Genomic DNA, 16,379 nt, shown 5'->3' with positions numbered 1-16,379 from the left:
AAGTGTCCATCGACAGATGAATGGATAAAGAAGATGTGGCACATATATACAATGGAATATTACTCAGCCATAAAAAGGAACGAAACTGAGTTATTTGTAGTGAGGTGGATGGACCTAGAGTCTGTCATACAGAGTGAAGTAAGTCAGAAAGGGAAAAACAAATACAGTATGCTAACACATGTATATGGAATCTAAAAAAAAAAAAATGGTTCTGAAGAACCTAGGGGCAGGACAGGAATAAAGATGCAGATGTAGAGAATGGACTTGAGGACACGGGGAGGGGGAAGGGTAAGCTGGGACGAAGTGAGAGAGTGGCGTGGACATATATACACTACCAAATGTAAAATAGATAGCTAGTGGGAAGCAGCTGCATAGCACAGGGAGATCAGCTCGGTGCTTTGTGACCACCTAGAGGGGTGGGATAGGGAGGGTGGGAGGGAGATGCAAGAGGGAGGAGATTTGGGGATATATGTATATGTATAGCTGATTCACTTCGTTATACAGCAGAAACTAACACACCATTGTAAAGCAATTATACTCCAATAAAGATGTTAAAAAAAAATTTAAATAGCCCCATGTGACTAGTAGCTACACTTGTAGAAAGCACTGTTCCAGATAATGTGAGAAAAAAGTAATTCTTAGCTCATATTCACTGGGCTCCTCGAACTAAACCTCAAAGAGGTTTAGTAGAAACCCCAGAGATGAACCATAAGCAATTCTGAAGGTTATTAATGTACAGTTTCCAGGAGTAGACTTTTTAGAAAAGTGCATTCCTCCATCTTTATGTTCTAACATCCCACCTCTTGGCACTAAAATGCTTTGGCTCTCAACTGTCCTGCATATTAATTAACTCTATCGAGAGCGAACCCCAGATTGACTGCTTCTTTGCAGCACCAATTCTGGGTGCACAGAAACAGCCACCCATGAAGGATGTGAGTGGCCAGGAAAAAGTCCACTCACAGCAATAAAATCACTTTGAACCAAATTCAGGAGACATTCTGCCTCTGATAAGAGTGTTCAGGGAATGCAGGATTGAAAAGTGAAATCAATCGAACTGAGGAGAAAAGAACCACAGAACATTTTATTATTTTAAAGAAACCCAGAGAACACACAGTGAAAAGGTGAAAGGGCAGAATTCAAAAGAGTTGAATCCTGGGGTCGGCTCTGGTTCCCGCAAGCCACCCCACCCAGGGAATGCTGAGTCTCCTGAAAAATTCTGCCCGAGACTTCCCCGGGGCTCTTCCGCACATTTCAGAGTTTTGGGTCTACCTCTGGGGATAGCTGGCCTGGACCAGGTGACCAGATACCCTTTTTGCTCTTCTAAGGTCTGGAAGTGACCAGATCAGAGTAAATGGGGCCACTGACAGCCCAGGGGCTTCCGTCCATCCTGGAGGGCCATCAACATCCTCAGCAATGGCAAATGCTTCAGGGCTCCAATATGGCAAGACCTCTCCTGGACAGGCAAGCAATGGGCAGGCTCAAGAAATTATCTAAATAATCAGGCAAAAATGTCCGTCATCAGCACATGGAACGATGAGGCATTGGGTCTCAAGGCTCCAGTTCAGCCTCCTTAAGGAAATTAGCTGGTAATTTTCTAGTATCCCAATTCTACTTACAAGCATCAGTTGAGGAAAAGAAATTGCTCTCTTGCCACAGTTACTCTGTGGGCTTCACCCCAGATGGAGTACAGGAGGAGGAAACATTTTAATGAAAATACACTTAATTTCCTGAATAGATTAGTATAAGGTCAGGGGGAATGAGTCTATTGACTCTCTCATGAAGCCAACTGACTGGAGGCTATTTTACTGGCTAAAAAAGAAGTACATCTAAAAAAAATACATGATAGTCTTTTTGCTATATAGTAATTCATTGGAACATTCACCACCATGAAAAGAGGGCTTCTGGTGGGACAAAGCTACACAAATGACGAATGGTAACCTGATGTCTTGATTCCATAAATCAAAGAGATCTTGTCAAAGTACCCCAAGTCAAATCTCCAATTACTGGGACATGTTTCAGGAAGCATTAAACCTGAATATCCAGAGACTGGGGGACTTGAATCAGAGGCTGACAAACCCAACCAGAAACCTTATTATAACTAAGAGAGATCAGAGGGGCAAGCAAATACAGAAACATCACAAGGCAGGGAGCTACATCTCAGAAAAGAAACCTTTGTCAAAAATTGAGAAAGGCCGTAGAACGTTCCCTCGGCTTCCATCAAATACAATGGTGGAAGGTGCACCTTAGGCCAACTCTAAAGTTATCTGAGAGCATCAGACAAATTAATCGTACATAATTTACTATGTAAATTATAGTTCAGGACTTTATAATAATAAATCTGTGTTGACAGAAGCCCATGAGAAGCGCGGAGAAAAAAAACAGAGGAAAGGAGAGAAAGAAAGGTTACTATAAATTTAAGCAAGTATTTAGCCTACGAAACACATGTGTTAGTAGGGATGATGTTTAGGAACAGAACTTGCCTAGAATTCAGAAATGCGATGTTTTACATTTGATTCAGTTAAGAAGAAACCTGATAGCCCTATTGAAGAAGAGCTCTCCTTAAAAGAAAGGCAGTACCAGGGCTAGAGTTCCAAAATGGGTCATGTTTTAAAGGTACTAAGTGAATTTCAACAATACTTGCAAATGAGGAAGGCAGGTTGAAGTCTGAAGGATGGAGGTGCCAATGGGATGAAACTGACAATGCAGGGGAGTCTGGGGCTTCTCCTGAATGCTGGCAGGTTCTGCTACGTCTCTCTTTATTTGCTCAGAAAGGAGAAATAGATGAGAACCTTGAGTGCTCAGAAAGCTGGGAGGGAGCCCTGAATTCTTCTGTGGGATTAGCAGGAGGGCAGGCCGAGCCATCATGGGAGCTATGCGTGTTCCCAGGAGGCTTCACATTAAACCAGGTGCAAAAGAGCCAGAGGAGCTCAACCTTTAAGTATGAAAGACAAAAGCCATCTGCCACCTGAACCCAAAACTGGCTAGCAGGAAGCTTAGAAGGACGTGTCCCACTGAAGGCTGAAAGAGAACCATGGTTCAACACAACAACGAACAAAGTAGAAGGCAAATGAGAAAGACACCCAGTTGTCTACCATCGATTAAATATTGTACACTTGGGCTTCCCTGGCGGCGCAGCGGTTGAGAATCCGCCTGCCAATGCAGGGGACGCGGGTTCCAGCCCTGGTCTGGGAAGATCCCACATGCCACAGAGCAGCTGGGCCCGTGAGCCACAACTACTGAGCCTGCGCGTCTGGAGCCTGTGCGCCGCGACAGTGAGAGGCCCGCGCACCGCGATGAAGAGCGGCCCCCACTCGCCGCAACTGGAGAGAGCCCTCGCACAGAGACGAAGACCCAACACGGCCATAAATAAAATAAATAAATAAAATTTAAAAAATATATATTGTACACTTATTAAATGACACTGTACACAATATTTGTAATGTTGACTGTTATTTACCCTTGTACATTTCCATAACTGCATCTGCATAGCAAAAGGGTAACCGGGTTGAAAGCACACTCTGACCTTTATTGACCCCTGGCTGTGCCACTTACCACCTGGGAAGGAAATACCCACCCAGGGTGTTAGAGTCACACATTTAAATCTATAAAGTGGATATACACATGACCCAGAACTTGGCTTTACTGTGCTGTACTGTTGCTTTATTGTATCATGTGCCCACAGATGTGTGATGGAAAACAAAATTGCTCTGGGGAGGAAAACTGTTAAAAGATGTAACTGAGCTCCAGGGATGTCTGTTCTGTCTCTACGGCAGGCAGAGCCCCCAGGAGGCGTGGGGAAACTGCGTGAATGTATAGACTAGGAAAAAAACATAGAGTGGAAAAAACATAGAGCTGGAATTGCCTTGCCACCAGGATAAACATCTCTGACATAGTTTAACATACACTGCGTTTTCTAGGAATGCAACTACTGTGTAAATTGAGGAAGGTGATATTTTCAGGGGGAAACTTTACTAAGATTCTTCACCAATCTGGGAAATTCACATCACCAAACCAAGCTGCTCTGGGTGTCTGAGTCTATTTTAATCCGATCTGTCAGTCTGCACTGGGCGCCGCATGTCTGGGGTGATGTTCACAGCCTCAGGCATCCTCCAACTTCACGTGTATCCCACCCAGGGTGTTTACACATTGAGGTACTCATCACCTTCCTGTGAATTCCCTCCTTTTACCCCGCACCCCCAAACCCCTGCATATTGCATCAGTGCGTTTGGAATTACATACGAAGATAAGTTACACTACCTTTGCATTTCAGGTCAGGGCATTACAAAGCACTCACTCTAAAGAGGGGGTGCCGGGGCTCAAGTTTGGGACCTCTTGTCCTAGAAGCCTGAACCTGGGCCAGTCTCTTGGTTCCTGGACCTCCTGTGCTACATGAATAAAAATGAGAGGTTTGGACTGACTTCTGTTCCATGATGAAGTGGGTGAGGGGAGCGGGCTGTTTGGGGCAGAGGATTTGGACGAACCACAGTTTGAGTGGGAAAGGGCAAAGGGCAGCCAGCGATCAAAAGTCAACCTCCTGCCCCCGGCTGCCCACCCCTTTTGCCCCAATTTACAGGCATCTGAGGTCACAGTAGCAACTTCAGGACACGTACTGGTCTTCACAAAGCAATCACAAGCCAGGAGTTTCATCCAGAATTTCAGTGATTAAAGGTTATCAACACGCTGAGTCATAAACTAAGCTACAGATTCCTTGAAGGAGGGGCCAGCCAGATATCACTGTAGCCCCAAGGGCCCATGTAGCACCAACTACCACTCCCTCCAGCTGGATACACAGGAGACCATACCTCTTTGTGCCACCAAAATGGAGACCAAGATGCACGGGCAGAAGAGAGGTGAGCACTTCTGTATGACGTCTCCTGCCTTATTGATGCTGCCGGGATTTGCTGAACCTTCCCAGTTGTTACCTGCCCTCATATGTTTCCTTCCTTTTGTTTTTCCCCCCCAACTGAAGTTGGGGTTTATTCCCCGGAACCAAAGACTGTGGGTAGGGAAAGTGAGAAGGGAAAGACACGAAGAAGATTTGCAGCAGGGAAATGTGATATGCCAGCTCACGACCCTAAAAAGCAAACCACACGTCAGCTGACTTGTCTTATCTGTTTCGTTTAAATTCTAGGGTCACAAAAATAGATGTGAAATTAAAATGTGCACAGCATTAGGGCAGCAATAGATACCCGGGGGATAGTGACTCTGACCCCACGGGCCCCTCCAGAGACGAACAGTGACACACACGAGTCCCAGGGCCTGGACACGCACACTGGACTTATTCCAGAGACTTCTATCTGGGCTCCACCCTTCCTCACACCCCTGCCCACAGCTGCTCGCTTGCAGCCCTGCCTCAGGCCTGAGTGCTTTGTGTTCACAATACATCCTTTCCAAGTGAGTCATGGATTCCTCTGGTCATAAACACCTCCTGGCACAGAAATTGTTTCAGTGAACCGCACCTTGACCGACACCACCGATCTTCAGGGCGATGCAAAGGTGGCTTTCCAAGCAACGCCAGGCTGCTGCCTGAAAGTCTCACACTCACCTCCAATGTCCCCTGCCCCGCTCAGGCGCACCTCCAAGTTAGGACTAGAGGGGCCCAACAAACATCAAAGGGTCACCTGCTCCCTGCAACTCAGGTCTGACTACAAAACTGCTGTCTGATTGAGTTTCTATCAAGTGGGGCTCATGAGAACACACCAAGGCTATTAGGAGAATCCTCCTGTGGATTCATCTGGAATGGATGTATACATGTACGTATGCATATACACGTGCCACACATGCACACCACACACAAATATACACACCACCATGTGCACGTACACACAGATACCTCCACATACACAAATACATACATATATACAGACCACTGTATGCACATACACACACACACATATACACACATACACAAATATATACATGAATATATCCCCCTCAAAATGAAAGAGCGTTTTGGTGACTTTCTCCCCTGTGTGTTCTCAAGTGTTCATGTGGTGCCCGCAAGCCCGGCCATGCCAGGCACGGACCCATCACTCACCTCTCCGTGTCAAAGTATGAGTCGACGAAGGGATGCGGGGCCCCGGCCACGGCGAAGTTGCTGCTTCCAGTGTCAACAAGTATCTGCAGCTTTTATTTTTAAGGGAAAAACAGAGAAACCATCAGGTTACTTGAATAAGGCAACACTCTTGACTACTTCTTTTAAAAATTAAGTACCAAGAACAATGTATTACTTGGAAAAAACTTATAGCGATTAGAAATATTTTTAAAAAGCTGTTAGAAAACTGAACCCTGAACACAGTCTGTCGTGAAGCTTGCGTGGGCGAGGTGGAATCAGTTTAGCCTCAGATAGGCACTAAACCTTAAAAGAAGGTAAATTCAGTGAAATAAGTGGGATTTCCTTTTTCAGCCGCTGGTACTTGGTAACCAAGCCAGAGCCCTTTCTCACCCTGGGCTCTTGGCCGGCTTTGTCACTTGGCTGGGGTGGCCCTCCTCCTGCCTTTCCAATCTCACTTGGAAATCCTCATGCACCCCCTCCTCTCCCTCCACACATCCAGGACGCGTTCCCAGACTCCTCCTGGCAGCAGGTGTCCCTCATCTCTGCTGCACAGCACCTGGGAACACCTGTCAGAGGTACCACTTTTTTTTTTTTTTTTTTTTTTTTTTTTGTTTTAATGAGTTATCATTTACACACAGATAAAAACAGAAGATCTTGGATTTTCCACTGGTGAGTTCTGGCATGGGGTTCTTCCAAACCAAGATATAGGAATTCCTCTTATTCCCCGAAAGTCCCTTTACGCCCCTTTCCAGTCAATCCCTTCTGTTTCTCAGAGGCAACCACTTTCTGAATCCTATTACCAGGGCTTGATTTCACCGGTTCCTGGACATTGTATGAATGGAATCATGTGGGGTTTTTGTCAGGGGAGCGAGAGGAAGGTCTGCCTTCTTCTGCTCAACATGTTTTGGGGCTTCTCGCACTGAATAGAGAGACGATACATGCCCCTTCATGCCTCGTAACTTTAGGAAATGAATTCTCTTAATTCCCTTTACGAACACAGTCACTAGAAAAGTTGCAGGGCCTCACTACAGAGATGTTGGATTGATTTCAGACAGAATGCAATTAAAAAATTAGATTATCTTGTTCTCCATTCAAATATTTGATGTTCAACAGCCCGAGCTCCCAAGCCACAACTTGGATTGGATTGGGTTTCACCTGAATTTCACATAAACATTCCAAGGGCACCAACTAAATGTGCATGAACTTGGATTTTACGGGAGGGGAATTGGGATGCCGAGGAATCCTCACGTGCACCACTGAACAGTTGGTAACAAGGAAAATTAGGTGGAGATCTGTCTGCAGGTCCATGGGGCTGGGCCAGATAGTCATACCAGGCAGAGTTCTCCCTTCTTTCTGCTCCTAAATGCTCTAATTTTCAGTGGGCACTCATATCAGAATCTCTGCATGTTTTTAAAAAAATCTCCTTAACTTCAATTCTTTTAAGAGATGGGTTTACCTCATTTACATCCAATTGTACACATTTTTCTTAATCCTATCACTTCCTCTGTCACATTTTCTGTTTTAATCCCGCCACTTAGGATTTTTATGGAGGCCTCATCTGTAGCGATGATTGATTAAATCATTTGCCATGGGTGACTGATTCAACTTCCAACCCCTCTCCCCTCCCTGGAAATGAGGCTGAAAGTTCCATCTCTCTACTCTCAGGGTTGGTTCCCCATCCTTCAGGGCTTTCCAATAGCCAGCTCACTGACATAACGCAGGTGTGGTTGAAAGGGACTTGTTATGAAAAACAAAAGACACCTTTATCACCCTTATCACCGAGGAAGTCCCAAGGGTTTAAGGAGCCCTGAGTCAGGAACTGGGACAAAGACCAAATACATATTTCTTTGTATAAATGTGTGTTTCTTCATATAAATCACAATATCACATATGGACAATGGGAAATCAGCAAGGTCCGGAACCTCACCCATCATTGGAATGAAGCTCATTATCTTGACAGCAGATGTAGTCCAAGCTGACCTAATAATATATGTAACTCACATGGCCTTGCGTCCTCAGTGCCGTCTCCATGTCCTGGATTTAAAAGGTTCCTGAAGGCAAGATGAGCTTTTCAAGTTGCTTTGGTGAAAGCAGTAGAGAGATGAAGAAGAAAGGAGAAAAACCCAAAAAGCCCAGAATTCCAGGCTCACGGCAGTCATGAAAGCAGGCCGTTTTAACAAGCCTTTCCTGGGTCTCACTGGCAAACACACACCCAACAGCCCAGCAGGATGCCTGTGGAAAGGCCAGGCCACCTGACAGCCGATTCCCAGGTTGGCATTCCACATCCACACACAATGTTCCTGGCACAACCAGCCCCAGGCAAAGCAGACACAGGACCACTGTCCTGGGCATAATGGCCCCATTCTCTGCAGACATTTCACTCTGCTCTCCTGGGTGTGGAATCCCACCTACAGCCTCCGCATCGCACATCAGAACCAAGTCCTCTTACACACTCCCGTCCTCACTTCTGCCACGCTGCACATTATCCCTCCTCGCAGAGGCAGGCGACACAAAACAGAAAGTTACACCCAAACATAGACGGCATTATTTTACACAGAAGACTCCTAATTGCCAGGCGTTTGGCACAGCCATACTCCCCAGCTGTTTCAGCAGAAGCCAGCTTTCAAGAAAATTCAATTTGGAGTCACGGCTCAACCAAGTTGGTCACCACCTCGGCTGTTCCTAGAGGATAAGATTTGAGGCGAGAGATGGCCCAGATAAATGAGGCAGCCACAAAGCCAGGTAAGGAATGGATTTCTAGAGAGCAGTAAATGCTCTGAGTTGGGCTTCAAGTAATGTTTCTGAGCTGCCAACACCTTTTTTCTGTGCGATGACCTGGAAACGGACTTTTCTCACATTGACTTCTCACCAGGGCCATGATTTTCCCTTGCAAGTCCTAGTCTCAACTGCAAAGGAAAAATAAAAATACAGTCGCTTGCCCTATAAATTTTGCAGGATCCACCCTGAAACCACTGACAGGCAAAGGCTCAGGGTGGAGAATTCTTCTGGATGCCTCACCCCTACTCCACTCACTGAACATCCCCTGCTGCGTTCTTATCCTGGGAATTTCCAACATCATTTCCTGTCTCCTTGGGTTCAGCTCCAAGTACACACAACAGTCTAACCACAGAGCATGTCGTTCAGCCCCATAAAGGGACACTGAAAATACATACAAAATCGGGATATGCTTTGCACTTTCGAAGCACAACTGAAAATGATTCAGAAGCGTGTAAGAAACATCATCCCTGCTTTACAACAAGAAATGCGGAAAGGCCACTGAGAGCTGGAAGTCCCCACTTCCTTCCCTACACAAAGCAGCCTCCTGTAGAACCCACATGCCATTTCTTCCAGAATTCGGGAACGCAGACAAAAATCTGTCTCCACAAGGAGCAAATGTCCTGTATTCTGATGGTCACTGGCTTTTCAGCGCTCCCATCTTTTTGCCAACCTCAGGGCTCTTTTATGGAAGAAGTGGGTCCCCACTGTGTATCATGTACACACTGGAGGCTGTCTTCTACAGAGAGCCTCCAAGCACAGGGCACCCCCGTGCAAGTGGGGCCCACGCGCAGTTCGGCAGCCTTTCTCCATCCAGCACCTTGGACAGTGCCCAGGGTGACCTAGGTGCTCAATGAACAGCTGTTGAATAAATGAAAAAGTAGGGGACTGAGAGACTTCCACTGAATGGAGATGACCACATGTAAAACAGATAGCTAGTGGGAAGCAGCCGCATAGCACAGGGAGATCAGCTCGGTGCTTTGTGACCACCTAGAGGGGTGGGATAGGGAAGGTGGGAGGGAGACGCAAGAGGGAGGAGATATGGGGATGTATGTATATGTACAGCTGATTCACTTTGTTATACAGCAGAAACTAGCACAACAATGTAAAGCAATTATACTCCAATAAAGATGTTAAAAATAAATAAATAGGAAAAATGCATAGTCCGGACAAACGGAATGCGTTTATTGACTTATAAAAGCAACCTGCATGGTGCACCGACCAATTCTACACAAAATGTGGAGAGGGCAAAAGATCTTAGATGACCTTTTCCAGAAGACAAGAAAGACAAGGTGTGAAAATCCCATTACCCTCTAAGTGAAGACTTTCTTCATTGAAGGATGCTTCTTTGACAATATTCCCCAATTTTAGAAGTCCCACTCAAACCTGCAGAACGAAATTTGATAAAATAATCACGAAACAAGGACAGCCATTATGCACGAGTTACTGCTGGGTGGGAACCGGACAGCTTTTGATGGTGGACAGATTTTTCTCCATGTCAGGAGGGCAGTCCTGTCCTCACGTCACTGTGGCTCTTCATGTTGCTGGGCAGTGACAGAGCACACAAGGCCTGGGACCAAGACCAAGTCCTCCTCCTGTCCTGTCCCTCTGCCCCCTCATGCAGGAAGGGGGCGGCTGACCTCTTTCACAGGATGCCTGTGAAGAGGAAATCCAGTCATATGAAGCGAGTAATAAATGTCAGTGCTGATCACACACGCAACTTTCAGCAGGAGGTGGGGAGACAGGTCAGTCATCGGTGGCCACTGACACAAACTCCATGACACTCCAAGGAACCTCTGGCCAGGGCCCGTTCTGGAGCAATTTGAAGCTAACAGATTCTCCAGGAAGATTCCGTTAGGGGACAGTCAGGACTCTATATCGCCATGCCCTGCTCTGCCTAGACAAAGCTTACTTGTTTTTGTTTGTTTGTTTGTTTGTTTTAATTTATTTTTTATTTTTATTTTTGGCTGCATTGGTTCTTTGTTGCTGCGCGTGGGCTTTCTCTAGTTGCAGCGAGCGGGGGCTACTCTTTGTTGCGGTGCGCAGGCTTCTCATTGCGGCGGCTTCTCTTGTTGCAGAGCACGGGCTGTAGGCGCGCGGGCTTCAGTAGTTGTGGCTCGTGGGCTCAGTAGTTGTGGCTCGCGGGCTCAGTAGTTGTGGCTCGCGGGCTCTAGAGCACAGGCTCGGTAGTTGTGGTGCACAGGCTCAATTGCTCCGCGGCATGTGGGATCTTCCCGGACCAGGGCTCGAACCCGTGTCCCCTGCGTCGGCAGGCAGATTCTCAACCACGGCGCCACCAGGGAAGCCGCTTACTTGTTTTTAAAATGGCACAGCTTACGGGTTTTATTTTCCTCCTTTTGTTTTGATGCAATTATGAGCCACCCCTCATGCTCTCTGCCAGCGAGCGGAGGTTAATTACAAACCACACACAGTGCTGTCTTTGAGACCCAGGCAGTCCTACATCCTCCAAAAGGCCTTTCAGTGGCGGCCCTGATCCATTCCTCTCCTCCGACATCCGTGCCCTGATTTTCGGCCCCCTCCCTTGTCTGATGCCTTTTACTGGCCTCTCATTTCTCCGAGGTGCACAGGTTTCCTCTCAGCGAGCTTGTAAGTTGCTTGAGGGCAAAGCCCTTTTTCTTAGTCTTTGGAACGATCTCCATAATGACTACCTTTGATAGGAATTCGATAATCACCTGGTCCCTAAGATAGGGAGGAAATACACATGAACTCCACCTAGGAGTGGAAAGCTGATAAAGAAGGTAAGCCTGCCAAGAAGCTGGAGAGAATTCACCGGGCCAAACTCCTGATACATTTGTGCACAGACTTTATTTAGCTTTTCTAGAATTGGCTAGGGTGGCTAACTTAACTTCCCAGTTGCTATATGATCACACGCTTCCTCTTAAATATCCAAGGCTAACCAGAGGTAGGAACAAGATGATGGGGTGGGGGGAGTTTGTTGGTGCCCTCCACACTCACTCCAGCTGCTGGGGCTCTTCCAGCATCCAGGGTGCAGTGTGGTTCCTTCCCAGCCCTGTCTGATTCCCAGTAAAGCCCTAGTCATACCTGCAAAAAAGAAAGAAAAAAAAGCCCTCCAGCATCCATGTCAGGCCTGAGGTGCCCAGGAATGAACGCTCACTGCTGGGCGCAGCCCTGAACCCCAAATACACAGCTGACGGATGAAGCTTCCACGTCCTGATCCCCGGGCGGACGGCTCTGAGTGCGCCCTGCGCCACCTCCAGGATCCCCTGTAGCGCTGCCCTGCATTAGTCTTCTCCTCCCTCCTGCCTTGCTGCCCTGCCCCGACCAGGGCCTCCGGGTAGAGAGGAACAGGGAAGGTTGACTCACACAAGCCTTGCCTCCTGTGCCCCAGAGAGACGAGACATCCGTCGGAGGAGCTCCCTCCCCACAGGTTCACCACCCGTGGAAACCTCCAGACTGTGCACGGCTCCCACTGTCCGTTCTCAATTCTCGGTTGATGCACTGGGCAATAACCCCACAGAAAGCCATTTGCTAATTGCCGTAATAAGGAAAGAGGTGGCATTAAGGAGAAGAACTGGTCCCGCGTCTAGTTAGTGATTAGCAGCTTGACATTCCTCAGCTATCGCTGCCTCTTTTGCAGCAGGTTAATAGATAGGAAAATTAGCAGATAATTTCAATAATGGCTCATTTAACACAACGATTCCTAATTACATTAGCAACCCATCTGCTGAAGTCTGCCAGCAAGCAGGACGCACAGCGGCGGGGTCCTTTGCGGCCTGGCTCCGCAGGGCTGTGTGCCCACAGTTGTGACGCGGGATTGTAGGTGCTGATCTTGTTAAGCAGGTTCTCTTGGGGCCTTCAATTCTGGAAATGAATCTCATTTACTTAAACACGCCTTGTTGAAGGAAGCAAAAATAATTGCCACACGCCATTTCTCCACGTTCTAAAATTAAGGTTGTTTTTATAGAGAAGGAAAAAAAAAGCATTTTCAAAGGGCTCCACTTAACACAAACAGATGTTACCGAAGTTAGCTACGAGGGGCTTGATTATACAATCTATTCAGGCTCTGTGTGCCCGTGTGTGTGTGTGTGTTCATGCACGTGCTTCCCTCTCGCAGATGGGGCTCTTGCTAGAAAAACACAGCCCAGAGACCTGCGGATGGCTTCCCTGGCTGCTGGGAAACCTCAACTGCCGACAGGCTGCTGGGGAGGAGGGGGGACACCAGCTTGCCTGTCTGATCTGAACGTGGTGGCAGTCTTCCACTGAATGCTTAGGGCTTGGCAGGTTGAGGCCGGCTGCAGAGGTGGTAGGCTGTAGGAAGGTTAAGTGCGGCGGTCCTTGTTCTAGGAAACTAAAAGTCACCCCGAAATCAGAATCCTTCTGGACACGGGAGCTGCCACTACCTCTGCAGCTGAAACCTGTCACCGGGGTGATGGGACAGTTACTGGAAGGAGGGTCTGCTCTGTGGTTGAGTTTTCTAACTTTTCAAACAACCCATCCCTGTCAGGAGGAGCGGAAAGGCTGGATTTCTACGGTGGGGGGAGGAGATTTCATCACACGCCACAGCTGATGCCCTTAAATGTGCTGCAACTATGTCCATTCATGGGACGCTGGTTTCAAGTTCACTTTCTACCTGTGGTCCCAGGATGCACGCTGCACTTTCTCTAAAGCAGAGTGGCATGAAAAATATCAGCTTTAGCGTCTGTTAGACCTGGATTTGAACCCTGGCTTAGCCTCCTGTGAATGAAAAATACCACCTGCCATATCAGTAAACAAAGGACGTTATAGCCATCAAGCCGTCACATTACAGCCTCCTTGATGGTGAGCCCTGAGGGAACTCAGGATGAGAAAGCACAGGACGCTGGCCCCAGGTAGCTGAGGTGCACATCAAAGGAATGATTTCAGTGAACCCAGACTCTTGCATCTTCCCATACATAGAAAAGCGCTAAATCCGTTAAGTTGAGATGTCTGGTTTTCTCTAATTAACGATAATATTTTGATGTTCTCACTACCTGGTCTTTGCTGCAAAAACTCCTCCTGTATATCCCGGCCCCTCCCTGCCTCTTCAGAGCAGGTCCTCAGAGTGACCTGAGATGCTGTGTCCTGGGCTTAAGTCCTCAGTTTTGTCCGCCAAATAAAACATAACTCTCAACTTTTATGTTATGGTTTTTTTTTTTTTTTTGCAGTTGACACTCCTGTTGGCCGTGGAACCTTAAGGGGCACAAGAGATGCCCCTCATGTATGTGTGATACACCCAGAACAGTGCCTGGCACATTGGGGTGTTTCAATTCCTCGGAGAGGGGCAGTGTGACTTGTTTTCCTCTTGCTACAGGGCTGACTTCTCAAATACATCACTGTGCCAAACGTCACACGCATCCAACTCCCCAACAGACTTTCACGCCAAGTCTCCGCACTGCAGCTAGTGTGGACGCAGCCCAGAAGTAACGTGCATAAGCTCCAGAACTGGCACCCCTGTGTGTTTAGCAGCCTTTCCCCGTGCACCGTGGCTGGTCCTGCTGCAGGTGATGCTGAGATGGACGTGACCATGCACTGAAACATTTGGGGGTGCCCTGTGTCAGCAGCACCTGCACTTGGCCGGAACTAGGCACAGATCCATCCGGGAACGCTCTAATCCCAAAGCCAGGAATGCAGTTTTCACTCACCCTGTCTTTTCTTCCCCACCATGGAGTCAGTATGTCCTATCTATTCTACTTCCAGAATGTTTCTAAAACTGTTCATGTTCCTCTCTCCCTTTCCACCTCCCTGGCTCACCCCAGCGTCTTTGTGTCGCTAGCTCTGAGCATAGCGCCTGGCACACAGTAAGTGCTCAATAAAGCTTGCTGAATGAATGAATGGTGCCCAAACATCACTGAGGGCACCCTGTCGCAAGAGACGTAAGTCCAGTTAGTTTCTGCTCTCTCCGGCCTGGGTTTTCTCAGGGTCCAAGCCCTCCCCGGGGTTTTACTGAGTTCCAGGGTCTCCCAATCGCAGTGACTCCTGGGCTCTGAGGACAATTTTTAACAGTGGTGTAGCAATAGCATTAGAGTACACTTGAGAAAGAAAACAATACTCTAAGGCCACTGCCCTAACAAAGCTGCACCTGGGGGTCTCCATCGTCGGGTCTCATCCTTACATGTGAGAGTTGACCCTGGGTTTGTTTCCCTTAATATTCCAAGGCTCCAGCCATCCGTTCAGACTGCTGAGAATTAAGAGACATCTGCACTCAAGTCCAAGGGTGTGATCACGCATCCAGGGCTGCCCTTGGTCCAGCAGAGCCAGGGCCAGAACCCGAAGCCACTTCACCTCTGGGCTCAGAGCTCACAGAGTAGCTGCCATCACACCTGAAGAAGGTACTTGGTTGTCTGTCAAGGGCTACACATGGCAGCACAGTCTCCAGGGATCACGGACTACAAGGGGGTCTGCTCTAAGCAGCCTCGCGTCCACCAAGCTTCTGGAAGTGAGAGCTGGAAGCCAGAAAGTACCTCGATGTTTGCAAGGGGAAATTCAGAGACAGGTAGGCTGGATGCTTCCACTTGCTTGGCCAGCCCCTCCCTCTTTGCAGGCAAACTCGGGAGGGGGCTAGGGAGGCGGAGAAAGAACACAAGGGGCGCCCTTCCTATGGAGGATGTGAGGGCCCCAGGGACCTCCCTGGGCTGCAGAGTTCCCCTCAGCCCCTGAGGTTACACAGTCTGCCTGCTGGCAGGATGCAATCCCACCGATTGAAGAATGAAAGCAGATATTTAAACAGACACGGATGAGAGTCACAAGGCTGGATGGACCTCATTCACTGATGCCAATAAACATGATCCTTTTTCCCACAGAAAGGAAAATTCGCGCCAAACTACTTCTCAGAAAGCACTATTAAAAAGGACAAAAGCAGGTCTGTCTCCTTATTTTGGTGATTGTGGGGGGAAGGGCTAAATAGGGAAAGTGCTATTAACAGAGGGCAAGTCAACCTTTTCTTCCCCAAAGAGATGACTACAGCCGCTCCCTCCAAAACCCACTACACATTTCCAGGGATTTTAGGAGACATCACTTTAGCTAAAAATCAGTTCTTCATGCACATTTTTCAAAAGAGTTTAAATAGATTCTCAACAAAGGCGTAATGTCTTAACCCTCAAGACCTTTCTGGAGTTTCAATAAATTTTCCCTTTTGCTCAAGAGTTGATAACTTTGAATGGAAAGCCATTTCAGATTTGAACTTGCAGAAAAAAAGACATGGGATTAACTTCATCCTGGCTCCCAACATTCAAATATTGTTACAACTTTCAGTAAATGTGAAAAAAAATAAAGATAAAGCATATATACTCACTGCAGCAACAGGCAAGATTTTCAAGTTACTATTACTATAAAATGGTTACTCCTCACTATTATTCTAGGTATCAAGATTCATTTTGTAAATTGTAGTAAAATACACAAAACATGAGATTTAGCATCTTAACCACTTTTAAGTGTACAGTTCAGCAGAGTTAAGACATTCACATTATTGTACAACCATCACCACCATCCATCTCCAGAATTTTGCATCATCTCCAACAGAAACTCTGTACCCACTAGGGACTTCCCTGAT

General features: G+C 47.3%; 1 protein-coding gene across 2 annotated transcripts in view; it reads right to left on the bottom strand.

Moving 5' to 3' along the window:
* Nucleotides 1–16,379, bottom strand: part of BACE2 (beta-secretase 2) — an 86,712-nt gene that overhangs the window by 46,809 nt on the left and 23,524 nt on the right. For both annotated transcript variants that reach the window (XM_057545626.1, XM_057545625.1), the window contains exon 2: nt 6,038–6,126. In XM_057545626.1, the coding sequence (XP_057401609.1) occupies nt 6,038–6,126 (89 nt within the window). The remainder of the gene's footprint in view (nt 1–6,037; nt 6,127–16,379) is intronic.

The sequence above is a fragment of the Balaenoptera acutorostrata genome, chromosome 4 (assembly GCF_949987535.1).
Source record: "Balaenoptera acutorostrata chromosome 4, mBalAcu1.1, whole genome shotgun sequence".
Taxonomy (NCBI): Eukaryota; Metazoa; Chordata; class Mammalia; order Artiodactyla; family Balaenopteridae; genus Balaenoptera; species Balaenoptera acutorostrata.
This window is presented reverse-complemented; position numbering and strand designations above follow the sequence as displayed.